The sequence below is a fragment of the Carassius auratus genome, chromosome 26 (genome assembly GCF_003368295.1).
Source record: "Carassius auratus strain Wakin chromosome 26, ASM336829v1, whole genome shotgun sequence".
In the NCBI taxonomy this organism is placed as follows: domain Eukaryota; kingdom Metazoa; phylum Chordata; class Actinopteri; order Cypriniformes; family Cyprinidae; genus Carassius; species Carassius auratus.
Window position 1 is genome coordinate 9,238,360 of NC_039268.1, and position 14,167 is coordinate 9,252,526.

A 14,167-nucleotide genomic window follows, 5' to 3' on the forward strand; every position below is an offset into this window, starting at 1 on the left:
AGGCGATCCGTAGAGCAGGAGACAAAGTAGAACTACTGGTACAGAGTCCTCCGGTACAGCACAGATACTGTACACATGCACACACATAATCACTTTACAAATACTCATATTCAGTGCTAGAATATACTCGAAAACCTAACCTTTATTGCCTCTCTATGTCCAGTTTTCAGCTCCAGACAACTGCTCTGAGGATGAAAGTGTGTCAAAACCAAATTCTCCAAATCACCAGGTGTGTTTTTGCCTATACTATGGTGTCTATCATTAGAGCCTTTTAGGTATTTCATGTATATGCTTATCTCATCTTTAGGAACCCGAGATCCCGAGTAATCTCTCCCCAACCTACCCCTTCAGTCCCACCCCCTTTAAGGTCTGTGATGTTTGCATAGTAATAATCCAATACATATGTATATAAATAACATATTATAGGTTCCATATACAAACTTAATACTAAACCTTGTGTAGGTACTCATAATTATACCTTTAAAAACAGGGCTTAAAAAAATACTGCCAACTGTTAATGATAAACTGAAACAGTGCTTTGAAACTTTAATTATATTTCTATTGAAACTTGTAAGTCGTGCATTTAAATATATTTGTAATTACACATTTGTAATAATAAAGTTGCAGTTGCAGTTCATTAAATGCATTAACGTTGAATGTAATATTGAATAACGCACCAGTTAAAATTATAATAAAGTACCTCACATGTGCATAGTATGATAGTCAACACCAAAATAAGATAGCCTACTTCTTTTTTAAAGCCCCACATAAGATATAATAAAACCTTTTTAATTTGACATTATTACAAAGTTTATTAAGAAACAAAGGGATACAAATTATTTTAAGGTCTTCTTGTTACAGTGTAATTATACATTTAAGTACTGAGTGGTATTAATGAACTGCATGTACTTACTATATGATTTTAAAAAAAAAATACTGCAAGCTGCACATTTAATACAATTATGCACACTTACTTTTGTCAGATTTGCCTCAACCATGTTGTAAAGTACTGCTGAGGCTGAGCAGTAAAAATGCAATGAAAGAGATAAAAATGTAATAATGTGTTTTCTGAAGAATATAATCACTTTTTGATGGTGCTGTTGTAGCGTACAGAAGACTGGAATTTGGGGAAGGCTCCACATTTAGCTCCCCCCCTCCTGAAACTGCCCTCTAGGCAAGTCGAAACAGAAACAGATGGAGTGCAGAGTGTTCCAGAGAGACCACCCCTGCCAGAAGAGGCTGCACATCATCACAGCGAGCAGCAGCAGGCCTCTTACTGGAGTATGTTTGACTGTGTCTGTGTGTAGCTCAGGTTTCACCTACATAAAGGGGGCCAAATGTCCCCTAAAGACAGTCCAACCTGAAATCACCTACACTGTGTGGAGCAGTGAATCATTCCCAACAAGGAAAAGACATCAAACATATTTATTTAATAAAACATACTTAATATACATACCAAGCTTAGAGGATCCAAAATCATTAGTTCTGAATACACGTCAGTGCCTCTATTAGTGTGTCTGCTAATGTGTCTATATTGTTTTATCTGGATGTTTTTGCATGTTTATGTGTGTGTGTAAGCAGGCCGCATGCAGCAGAGGTATGGCAGTCTGCCTGGAGAGCTGCACATGTTTGATCTGGACTGTGGCTCACACAGCTCTGGACTTGGACTGTGTTTGTCAGGAAACAGAGATGGAGCTTGTGGTAGAATGAGTGTGTATGTGTCAGAGATCAAACCAGACGGGGCGGCTGCGGCAGATGGTCGGGTCAGAGTGGGAGATGAACTACTGGAGGTGAGAACGACCCCCTGAACTCTTGACTGGCCAACAGAAACATTTTGATTTGTGCAATCAAGCCATTATGCTGTCTATATTGTTTTTAATTAAGTAACCATTCAGTTTCTGATGAAATACAAAAACAGGTGAATTATGGTCATTTCAATAAATACTGATTTTTTTTTAGGTGGGGGGTGTAGTCAATATTTTTATTCTGGTATCTAAAGTTTGATGACTTTTCTCTGTAGATTATTGTTTAAAAGTTACCACAAATGACAAATGCTTATACTGTCACTGGTAGTTACCATGCGAAATGTGTTTGTAACAACATAATTTCATTTTATATATATTATTTTAAAAAATAATTAAACTGCTTAGTTTAAATGTTGTGCTCATTGGCTAATATTTAAATATATATTAGAGAAATATTGAGTAATACATATATAGTGAAAATGATTCATATTATTTTAGACAACTCTAATAATTTTCCTATAATTATCAAATATATTCAATGCATTAAATGCTTTATCAAATTAAATACACATCATTATTATTAAATACACACAAATACACTTTATAAGTTCCATTTAGGAGTGAAAGATATTAGAAGTAATATAATTCAGTATTAATAACAAGAAATACAAGGAATTTGTATTACTTTTTTAATGTTAGCCTATTCTTTGAGACACAAAGTAATATCAAAAGATGGTATGTAGATTTGCATTAGACAAATAAAAATGATATAATTGCCACGTCTCCCCAGTATAACTAAAAGACTGCAGTGAAGTATGTGTCTTATCTAAGGTCAAGGGTTAATCTTCAGCATGTTTATGTGTGTATTTGGAAGATAAATGGACAAGTGCTGTATGGACGCAGCCACCAGAATGCAACAGCAATCATCAACAGTGCTCAAGCTAAAGTCAGGATTCTGCTCACAAGGTGAGACATTTTCATGGGAATTCAGATTGACACAAGCTCTCTCTCTTCTATATGCATTTTAATATACTCTTTATACATTAATATAGTATAGTAGATTTATTTTTGTGATTTGAAACAAGCAGAAATAAGAAAGACTTTTGGTTTTTAAATATTTAAAACAAAGGAATATATTCTGCACTATTTTTAGGTCTATGCCAACTCAAACACACTGTATATGCGCATGAATACTGTATGAAACTTGAAATCAAACTAGAAGCCTTTTCATAAACCTCTCAGACTTAGTATGTTATTTATTTTAATGCACATATATCATTTTCTCATCAGGAATAAAGCTGTACAGAAAAAAATGACTACAGGACCAGTAAAGGAGGCAATGGACACACACACACACACCCAAGTTTGTTACAATATGTACATTATAGTTTTTACAAATAATTTATCTATTCTTTATTTTTTACTGGACGTCTCTGTCACTTGTGTTATCTAATAACAGTTTTATCTGTTTAGATGGACAACTGTCCTGTTGTATCTCCTGCCATACTTATTAATAGCATCAGAGAACGTCAACATTTAGCCTTGTCACAGGTAAATCAGTCAAATCAAATGTTAGACAAAAATACGGCACAAAATATCTGCCTGCTTCATTCTTATTCCCTTTATTCTCATGTTTCTGTTTGTCGATAGGATGGAAGGGTCAGCACAGACGATAAACTGAAGTCTCGCTCCTCAGAGAGCCTCGACATTGGTATTCCTGCTCCAATCAATGCCACATCCAATCTTAAGCCCTCCTGTCATCCTGCCAGTCACATGTCCCCCAGCCACTGTACTCCTGCGTCATCTGGCATTTCATCAGCTGATGAGAGCATTCGCTGCGGCTCCACGGCCAATCAGAGCACTTGCACGGGGCCTCACGGCATTTCTTACTTTACCCAGTGTTCTGTGAGCTCTGACCCCCTAACATGTCCCATCATACCTGGCTGTATAAATACCATTGATATCTGCAAGGGAACCACAGGGCTCGGCCTCAGCATAGTAGGAGGCTGCAATACAGTACTGGTGAGAAATCATAAATGAAACCAAGCATATAAGACTTCACGGTGTTGAAAGAGCATCTTCAGTGCAAATCTGAATATCAAAATACCACAGCAATGTTATCTGTAGTATTAATAGACAGCCAGAAATGAAAGGTGAATTGTAAAAAAAAAAGACAAAGCATTTATGCATTCCAAAGCAAAGCGACATACATTGCATTCAAGATATCCTTTTATCAGTTAATGCATTGCCTGGGGATTAAACCCATGACGCTTTAGTGTTTGAGCTGTAGGAATTATCTGTAAAAGTAGCTTGTGAAGACATGCAATACCTTTGAATGGAGAACAGACAGACAGAACAGAACAGACTTTTTATGTGAACTACTCTTCTAAGAATTATTACAGGTGTTACGTGTTCAAAGATGTTAAACGGGATGATTGCGCAACACTTGCGTGACTTACTGTTGCTATGAAAGCAAGCAGAAAAAAACAACCAGAAAGACCAGACTTCAATAATACAAGACGTTTAATCTTTAGTGGATGCAGTTACCAGGACCAAAACAAACAATATAAAAGGTGAAAATATTAATAAAGAATAGAATACAAGAGTGTCGCCAAATTAATTAAACAATCAAAATAAATACCATAGCTAGTTTACCCAACCTCTAAACTAACTAGCAAAGTAAAATGTAGAAATAAACCCCGAAATCTTCAGCGGATTCGCCGCCTTAGATAAACTATTCTAACTAACAAACATAAATTCAACAGTGGCGATCACTCTCCGCCTAGCTAACAATACCAACAAACTGCCTACCGTTGGTTCACGCTGTACATTCCACAATCTGCAGAATAAACTCAGTAGCAACACATTAAATGCGCTAAACAGATTATGTTACACGCACAAGCAAATACAACGTCAGAGTTAACAAACACAAAGGAGTATTACTCACACCAAAGAGACTAGGCATAACTTAAACGTGCTTCTTGTGAATGGGCCTTTTAAACCCGGCAGCGCGCCATCGGATTGGTCCACCAGCTTCTACGACGTGTGTGATAGTAACGACACACCTGCCGACCAACCAATGAACACCACCTGAAAGTAATGAACACACACACACAAAGACAAAGAGAAACACAAGTCCACGTGGAACGTAACACAGGTCAAATACAACTTTACATTAATAACTTACCCTCATGTCGTTCCAAACCCGTGAGACCTCCGTTTATCTTCTGAACACAGTTTAAGATATTTTAGATTCAGTCCGAGAGCTCTCAGTCCCTCCATTGAAACTGTGTGTACGGTATACTGTCCATGTCCAGAAAGGTAAGAAAAACATCATCGTTTATTCAGCATTTGATTCTCTTCCGGGACTGTTGTAAGCGCAGATTTTTGGGTGAACTAACCCTTTAAATAGTGGGATGCGTTCAGGAAATAACTTCAATGTACCTCTCATAAATGGATAAGGTATGTTGACAGAAGGGTTTTAAAACCAGAAATATAAAGTTTTTTATATATATATATATATATATATATATATATATATATGGGATTATTTTTTGAAAAATGCTTATTATTTGATCTGTAAAGTTGTCTAAATCATCCTGGGTTAGCTTATTTTTATGAACTGAGGAATGCGTCTAAATAATTTTTTCATGTGGCATTCGACAGAAGGCCAGAAATGCTCTTGATAAGCTTATAAAATATTCCTTTAAATTAAAAATAAATATAGAAGTAACATGTTGCAATCACCAGAAATCAAAATGGGACTTCAAACTATATTCTGTATTTCCCTGGGGCTTTTTTCTCATGTGGAAATAAACAAAGCTTTTGGATTTTGAAACGTTTAAAAGGCAAGAAAAGTTATTAAAAAAAATACTGCACTATTTTTAGGTTGATGTCAGTTTCAGTGTATGGTGTCGTTAAAGAATGACTGTCAAATTTTCAATTCAACTTTTCTCTTAAATGCTTTAACTACATTTCTTTGTCAGGGAGCAATAGTGATTCATGAAGTGAATAAGGATGGTGCGGCACACAGAGATGGTCGGTTGTGGGCAGGAGATCATATACTGGAGGTACAGAACTCTAGCATTCACCATTAACGTTGGACAGAGTGTAGTTTATTGATCTCTTCATAAAGACCTTCCATTGAGCCAATCATAGAGTAACAATCATTATTTGAACTCAGTGTACAGTGCATTCTGAACTGAATATTCAAATAGGGAAAATGTAATCTTTTCCTATCCAAGGTTCTCTGAATGGCCCCCAAGTGTGATTATTGTTATCTCCTCCAGGTGAACAGCATTGATCTGAGAATGGCCACTCATGAGGAGGCCTTGAGCGTCCTGCGCTTGAGTCCGCAGTGGGTGCGATTGTGTATCTACAGAGACCCTGTGCCAGAGAACCACTCCACACACACCCTCCAAAACCACACACCCGAAGACATGTGGGACCTCTTCAGTGTCGAACTGAATCTCAAAACAGGACGGGGACTGGGGCTTCGCATTGTGGGGAAAAGGTGGGTTATTCTAAAGGGATCTAATTACATTACAGAACTGCACAGTGATTCATCTGAATTCATATTTGGCTGCGTGTCTTGCAGGAATGACACTGGAATCTTTGTGTCTGAGATTACCAGGGGAGGGGCTGCAGACTTGGATGGAAGACTGTTGCTAGGTGACCAGATTTTGTCTGTGAATGGAGAGGACATCCGAGCTGCGTCACAGGACTATGCAAGCGCGCTACTGCAGGTGCGCTCAAAAACACTTCATTTAGGAATATAGTAATTAATGCATTTAATTCTTAATCATAATAGGGCTAATTATGATCCTCTACGTGTGTGTGTGTGTGTGTGTGTGTGTGTGTGTGTGTGTGTGTGTGTGTGTGTGTGTGTGTGTGTGTGTGTGTGTGTGTGTGTGTGTTGTAGAGCTGTAGTGGGCCTGTGCTGTTGGAGGTGGCACGTTTTAAAGCTTCCACACACTACTCATATGGAGATCAGGTAAACACTTTTAGTACAACTAGATCATTCCTGTTATGCAGTTCCTTTTGAACTTTGAGATCCAAATCAATAAATATGTATGTGTTATGATTCAAGCAAGGAAATTCTTTTTATAAAGGGTTCAAAATAAGCTCTTGTTGACAAGAAAATTAACAGAATGTTAAAGGAAATAACAAGCCAAGGTTAGCCATTGCTCAGTGACTGACACAAGGGTATCATTTAAAGTTTATATGTTTAACCATATTTTGTAATTTTATTAATTTACGTGGAATTCTTTGGAGTGACACCAGTTCAAATAATGGTTACTCTGGTGTAGGGACCAATTCTCACTATTAACTAGTTGCTTATTAGCATGCCTGTTATTAACATATTGGCTGTTTTTTAGTGCTTACACATATTCTGCATGACCATATTCTACACCCCTAATCCTACCCAAAACCTAAACTTACTAACTATTAATGAGCAACAAATTATGAGTTTATTAAGGAAAAAGTTGTAGTTAATGGTTTGTTAATAGCAAGAACTGGACCTTAAAATAAAGTTCGACTGAAAAGGAAGACCAATTCAATAAAATGTTTGATTAAAACATTCTGAAGAAAATACCTGAAATACCTCTTAATATAATACCTTTCATAAATAGACAGTTTGTAATGTTAGAAGTTAATGAAAAGCACATGGGAAAGTTTTGAAATTATAAATAGGATTTCTATTTTATTTATTTTTGTATTTTTGTATTTTAACTGGGAGATTAATATTTTATACAATATATTAAATCCAAATAAACAAATACATTCAAATAAACAGTAAATAAATGTATATTGTTACAAAAGATTTCTTTCTATTTTTAGAATCCTGGAGAAAAAAAAAATCCACAAAAATGAAAGCAGCTCAAATGTTTTAACATTGATGATGATGTGATATGTTTTTCAAACGCCAAATCAGTATATTAGAATGATTTCTGACAGATCATGTGACACTGAAGACTGGAGAAATTATGCTGAAAATTCAGCTTTGCCATCACAGAAATAAATTACACTTTAAAATATGTTCTAACATAGTTAAGGGTTGTTTTAAAGTGTAATTATATTGTACAATATACTGTTTACTGTAATTCTTTAAAAAAACTTACCAACCCTAAGCTTTTTTATGGTACTGTATGATAAAGATATACTCTTACTATACACATATTTCCAGCACACAAACACAACTTGTGTAGATCTAGACGGGGCACAGTCTATAAAGTGTCTGTGTTATGGCAGGTGGGCGAGTTGGATGTCCCTCTTCTCTCCTCTCTCAGCACAGATGATTGTAAGGGTCTGTCACATCACACAATTATTCACTATTCAATATTCAGCTCTATTCATCAGTGAGTCACTGTCGTCATGTTTTTGCACAGCTGTGGATGGAAATGTGGACATCAGAACTGTCACCGTTCAGAAGGTGGGTATGTTGTTATATGCAGTAATGTAAGCCATGTTTCTGCAGTAACTGTAAAGTTGGTGTGATTCTGTCCCAGCATGAATGTGAGTCTGTGGAGTTGAGATCGAGAGGCACACCGGGAGATCCAGTGATTTATATCTCCAGCCTGGACCTGACCACACCTGCAGCACACGCAGGACTTCTGCAGGTGACCCTAAAACAGCCTTTATTTGACACCTTTTTCATTATGTTTAGAAAATATTTATATTGGAGTCAGTAGCTTTGTGGACCAAAGTTTGAGTCCCGACTCGTGGTCCTTTCCCAGTTTTCGTTTCCACATGGCTTTCAGGCCTTTCTCTATACTGTTCTGCCCCGATAAAGGCAGAAATGTCTAAAATAAATAGAAAAAAACTGTTGATCATTGTAAACCTCACAATGTATACCAAACTGTATGTACTCTACCATTCAGAATGTTGGGGTCAATTTTTAATTTCTGAAAGAAATGATAACTTGATAAATGACAGTAAAAACATTTATTATGTTACTTAAGATTTTCTCTTTTTTTTATATTGTTCTTTTGACATTTTGTGCATCAAAGAATCCTGAAAAAATTATATTAGAAAATATATTTGAATAGAAAAGTTACAGTTTTTACACATTTAGAATATTTATTTTACAATATTACTGTTTTTACTTTATTTTTGCTTTTGGTGAACATAAGAGACTTAAATAAATAATGTAACTGATGCCAAACCTTTGAACAGTAGTGTATATAACATTTTCAATATATTTATTCTTAATGGAACTGTCACTCAGTAGAAGCTATCTACATAAAGACTGTTTTATAGTTATTTATAGAGCTATATTTCCACTAAATTACAATACAAAATTTTATATATATATAATTTTTATTTTATTTTTTACAGTGATTTGGATTATAGGGTTGAATGATTGAGCAAAGCCAATCTGTGAACACTGAAATGTATGTAAAATTTGTAAAAAATAAAATATATATAATCATTATTATTTTACTGCAATTAACTACAAATAATTTTGGGAAAATGTGTCGAATTGATGATGTTTAATGATTTTATATTTTTGTATAAAGCCAAGATGCAAGGTTGAATAGGCCAGAATTACCATTTTAATGTATACAGAAAATTTCCTAGTAGATTACATTTTTTATTAATTTTTTTAGATACTAGTTTATCTAACATATCTAGTTCCTACTACAAAGAATGTGAATGTCACTCACAGGACACAAAAATGAATACTCCATTCATGGGAATTGCTTCCCACGACCCTCAAAAATAATCAAGTCTGAATTGAATTTTCAGCTGGGTGCCAGGGTCATCAGCATTAATGGTACATCAACTGAACGCCTCTCAGTGACTGAGGCAAGTACTCTCCTGAGAAACAGCAGTGGAGCCGTCACACTGCAGGTGTGTATCTTCAGACATATATCACATCATTTCAGATTCCAAACCTAATCAAATGTTCAGAGCTCATCTTTCCATGAATGTCACACCCTGTGTGTTTGATTAAAGGTGATGCCAAGTGGATCAGATGCAGATGGAGCTAGTAAAGATCGGTCATCTTTAGTTCACTCCTCACTTGGACTCTCAGAGAATTACAATACCCACAGTCACCAGAGGTATTTAATATCATGAAATATCTTAAATGTTTTGTCACTAAAATACATAGGTCCAGGACAAAAGTTTAATGGCTGGGAACTAATAGGTTACGTCATGCAGGACTTTAGTCAAGTATGTTCCTGGTCTGCTGAGGATGGTCCTAATTTAGGCTTTCGTTTAAGATTTATTATTCGTTTATCCCAATGCTGCCTTCAGTGGGTCCATAAAATATATATTTAACTGTGAATTTTTACTGAAATGCCTGCTTGTGGATATTTTAGAGCCAGTTTGTGTGTGCAGTTTTGTAGAGGCATTAGAGTCAGCAGAATTCCACACACTAAAGCTCTGATAAAGGACTTCACCTCCAGGGCACCCAGACTATTCAGACACCCTCTACAATAGAACTGTAATGCTTGCTTTTTTTTTTTTTTCTAAGTGTACTGAGAGATTAGTTGTTGCCTTGTTTGCCAAAAGTGTGTCTGGGAAGAAAATGGGTTAAAATCTATTTGTCTTTTGTGTGTGTTTAAGTCCTCCTCAGTTCCAGACTATCACTCTTGTGCGTGGCTCTGCTGGGCTTGGCTTCAGTATTGTAGGAGGATTTGGCAGTTCCCATGGTGACTTGCCCATCTATGTCAAGAACATATTTCCCAAGGTACACAAGAAAGAGTCTTAAACTAAAAAAGGTTGAGTAAATCTCGACTGCAGTGCGCCAAAGAGATCAATACATGTCCAAACACACGTTCAGTTTGCATGTATCGTGGCATGTATACACTCCACCTCTGGCATGCAGTCATCTGACTGAGAAAGGAATGTTATTTGTGTATTTGAGCGTGAAGTGAATGTGACAGTGCTCTGTTTCCACAGGGAGCTGCGGTGGAGGACGGGCGTCTGCGTCGCGGTGATCAGCTACTGACAGTAAATGGACAGAGTCTGGAGGGTGTCACTCATTCTGAAGCTGTCGAGCTCCTTAGACAAACCAGCGGGACAGTTACTCTACAAGTACTCTCAAAACGACTACCAACATGCTGATAATGTTACTGTCCTGTCAAGATGTTTCACATAGACCTCAAGGAGCTGATGTATTACTACTGATTGTTAGATTACAGATAGAGTTTCTAGAAGCTGTATTTCTCAAAAAAAAAAAAAGGTAGTATTGTATAATAATTGCAAAAATATCTCAGACAACGTGTGTAAAGAGGGAGAAGCCAATAGAGACTAGTGCTAAACCAGTAGTTCTAAAAAAATATATATATATATATATATTTTTAAAAATTAAAATTAAGTAATTATATATTAATCGATTTGACAGCACTAATATATATATATATATATATATATATATATATATATATATATATATATATATATATATATATATTTAGTGCTTTCAAATCGATAAATCACATCCAAAATAAATGTTTTTGTTTACATAATGTGTGCACGGTGTATATGTTTGCATGTATATCAATACACATACACACACACACACACACACACACATATACATGTATATATTTAAGAAATATATATTTATGTATAATATCAATTATATACATATGCGCAGTACTCAACTATATAATATAAACGCACTTATTTCGGTTGTGATTAATCAATTTGACAGCACACACACACATATATACAGGTGCATCTCAATAAATTAGAATGTCATGGAAAAGTTCATTTATTTCAGTAATTCAACTCAAATTTTTAAACTCGTGTATTAAATAAATTCAGTGCACACAGACTGAAGTAGTTTAAAGGGATAGTTCACCCAAAAAAATCAAAATTATGTCATTAATAACTCACTCTCATGTCGTTCCAAACCCGTGAGACCTCCATTTATCTTCAGAAGACAGTTTAAGATATTTTAGATTTACTCCGAGAGCTTTCAGTCCCTCCATTGAAACTGTGTGTACAGTGTCCAGAAAGGTAAGAAAAACATCATCAAAGTAGTCCATGTGACATCAGAGAATCAGTTAGAATATTTTGAAGCATCGAAAATACATTTCAGTCCAAAAATAGCAAAAAAGTACGACTTTATTCAGCAATGTCTTCGTTCCATGTCTGTTGTGAGAGAGTTCAAAACAAAGCAGTTTGGTGATATCCGGATCGCGAACGAATCATTCAATGCAACTGTTTTTTCTTGAACCAGTAATGACATAATTTTGATTTTTGGGTGAACTATCCCTTTAACTCTTTGGTTCTTTTAATTGTGATGATTTTGGCTCACATTTAACAAGAAACCACCAATTCACTATCTCAAAAAATTTGAATACTTCATAAGAGTGTAGGCCTTCTGGAAAGTATGTTAATTTACTGTACATGTACTCAATACTTGATAGGGGCTCCTTTTGCTTTAATTACTGCCTCAATTCGGCGTGGCATGGAGGTGATCAGTTTGTGGCACTGCTGAGGTGGTATGGAAGCCCAGGTTTCTTTGTAGTAGTAGTAGTAGTAGTAGCCCTTTATTGCCACTAGTCACAAGTACCAGCGAAATTAGCCGTCAACCTGTCCATACATACCTACAATATGACAGTGGGGTAGACAGGACAGGAAGACATAAGTACAGCATAACATTAGGTAAGTGAGGAGAAAAAAAAAACAACACCCAGACTATGCTCCTTATGGGAGCACAGTATGAGAACAGGAAAAACACCTCAGCACAAAAAAGCACATAATCAATACACCATAGACACACGACTTTGCAACTGGGTACGGAACTTGGGGTGGTTGAGGTAATCCAGCGCAGGCAAACAGCCATCCGGTCCCAGCAGCTTGAAAGCGCTAGTCACAGACCCGCCTGCCAGACTGGCGGAACAAAGCGGCGAAGGCGGGTCGATGGGGGTTGGGAGGGTGAATGCATATCTGTATATGTGTAAGAGTTTGTGTATTTGTAGGCCTGGAGAGTCTCTCTAGATGCCTCAGTCCGCAGATTTTACAGCGTCACAGCAAGTTGCCATGGAGACGTCCTTGGTCAGGTCCTAGATAGAGTCAACAATCAGCAGGTGTCTGTGGGAGAGGGTGGAGGAATGCAAGAGAAGTCAAGCTGCCCTGCTCGCCTGGGAGATTTTTGTCATCCAGCCAAGGCTGGTAAAGAAAGCCAAAAGAAGATAAGATACCAGTTGTTTGGTCTATTAGCCGCATTTCTTTTCACGGTCACTATGATTTTTCATTGTCCATTGGTCTCCAAATTCTCCAATTTCTTTTCCAAATCCGTAAGCTTCTTCATGATGTTATCCATATTGCGGTTAATAGTCTCAGTCTCAATGCTGACCGCTCTGCCCACTACTTCAGTCATGACGGGCAGCCTTGTGAGGCTTTGGACGGCTGTTCCCGTCTTCTTAATTTTCCGATAACCCAGGGCAAAGCCTAATCCAATCAGCAGAAGACCTGTTATCATGGTTCCGAATAGGTAGATGTCTTCAATGTCCTCCACGGAAAGAGTCGCCAGACACACGACCCGCCAATTCGCCCACGCGTCCATTGTGTAGCCAGCTGCAGACGTTCCGGCAGGGCAGTCAGGTTCCCCCTGACAGTGGCCTTCAGCTCAACTGCATTTTTGGATCTATTGTTTCTCTTTTTCCTCTTGACAATACCCCATAGATTCTCTCTGGGGTTCAGGTCTCGGTGCGTTTGCTGAAAGGTTTTCAAAAAACAAAATGGACCAACACCAGCAGATGACATTGCACACCAAATCATCACAGATTGTGGAAACTTAACACTGAACTTCAAGCAACTTGGGCTATTAGCTTCTCCACCCTTCCTCCAGACTCTAGGACCTTGGTTTACAAATGAAATACAAAACTTGCTCTCATCTGAAAAGAGGACGTTGGACCACTGGAAAACAGTCCAGTTCTTCTCCTTAGCCCAGGAAAGAGACCTCTGACGTTGACTGTGGTTAAGGAGTAGCTTAACAAGAGGAATACGACAACTGTAGCCAGTTGTGTGGTGGCTCTTGATGCCTTGACCCCAGCCTCAGTCCATTCCTTGTGAAATTCTTGAATCGATTTTGCTTGACAATCCTCATATGGCTGCGGTTCTCTCGGTTGGTTGTGCATTTTTTTCCTTCAACACTTTTTCCTTCCACTCAACTTTCTGTTAACATGCTTGGATACAGCACTCTGTGTACAGCCAGCTTTTTTGGCAATGAATGTTTGTGGCTAACCCTCCTTGTGAAGGGTGTCAATGATTGTCTTCTGAACAACTGTCAGATCAGCAGTCTTCCCCATGATTATGTAGCCTAGTGAACCAAACTGAGAGACCATTTTGAAGGCTCAGGAAAACATTTGCAGGTGTTTTGAGTATTCTACCATATTCTAATTTGTTGAAATAGTGAATTGGTGGGTTTTTGTTGAATGTGAGCCAAAATCATCACA

At 37.1% G+C, this 14,167-nt stretch overlaps 1 protein-coding gene across 1 annotated transcript in view; it reads left to right on the plus strand.

Annotated features, from left to right (window-relative positions):
* Window positions 1-11,004, plus strand: part of LOC113044265 (multiple PDZ domain protein) — a 54,417-nt gene extending 43,413 nt beyond the window's left edge. The window contains exons 24-43 of the mRNA XM_026204084.1: window positions 1-53; window positions 164-229; window positions 308-367; window positions 1,107-1,281; window positions 1,582-1,790; window positions 2,620-2,711; window positions 3,036-3,108; window positions 3,219-3,296; window positions 3,396-3,767; window positions 5,732-5,815; window positions 6,035-6,258; window positions 6,343-6,490; window positions 6,667-6,738; window positions 7,998-8,046; window positions 8,135-8,178; window positions 8,255-8,365; window positions 9,495-9,599; window positions 9,705-9,811; window positions 10,320-10,443; window positions 10,656-11,004. The exon at window positions 1-53 is cut by the window's left edge and continues 46 nt beyond it. Of these exons, the coding sequence (XP_026059869.1) occupies window positions 1-53; window positions 164-229; window positions 308-367; window positions 1,107-1,281; window positions 1,582-1,790; window positions 2,620-2,711; window positions 3,036-3,108; window positions 3,219-3,296; window positions 3,396-3,767; window positions 5,732-5,815; window positions 6,035-6,258; window positions 6,343-6,490; window positions 6,667-6,738; window positions 7,998-8,046; window positions 8,135-8,178; window positions 8,255-8,365; window positions 9,495-9,599; window positions 9,705-9,811; window positions 10,320-10,443; window positions 10,656-10,820 (2,411 nt within the window). The 3' untranslated portion in view covers window positions 10,821-11,004. The remainder of the gene's footprint in view (window positions 54-163; window positions 230-307; window positions 368-1,106; window positions 1,282-1,581; window positions 1,791-2,619; window positions 2,712-3,035; window positions 3,109-3,218; window positions 3,297-3,395; window positions 3,768-5,731; window positions 5,816-6,034; window positions 6,259-6,342; window positions 6,491-6,666; window positions 6,739-7,997; window positions 8,047-8,134; window positions 8,179-8,254; window positions 8,366-9,494; window positions 9,600-9,704; window positions 9,812-10,319; window positions 10,444-10,655) is intronic.
* Window positions 11,005-14,167: the final 3,163 nt, after the last annotated feature.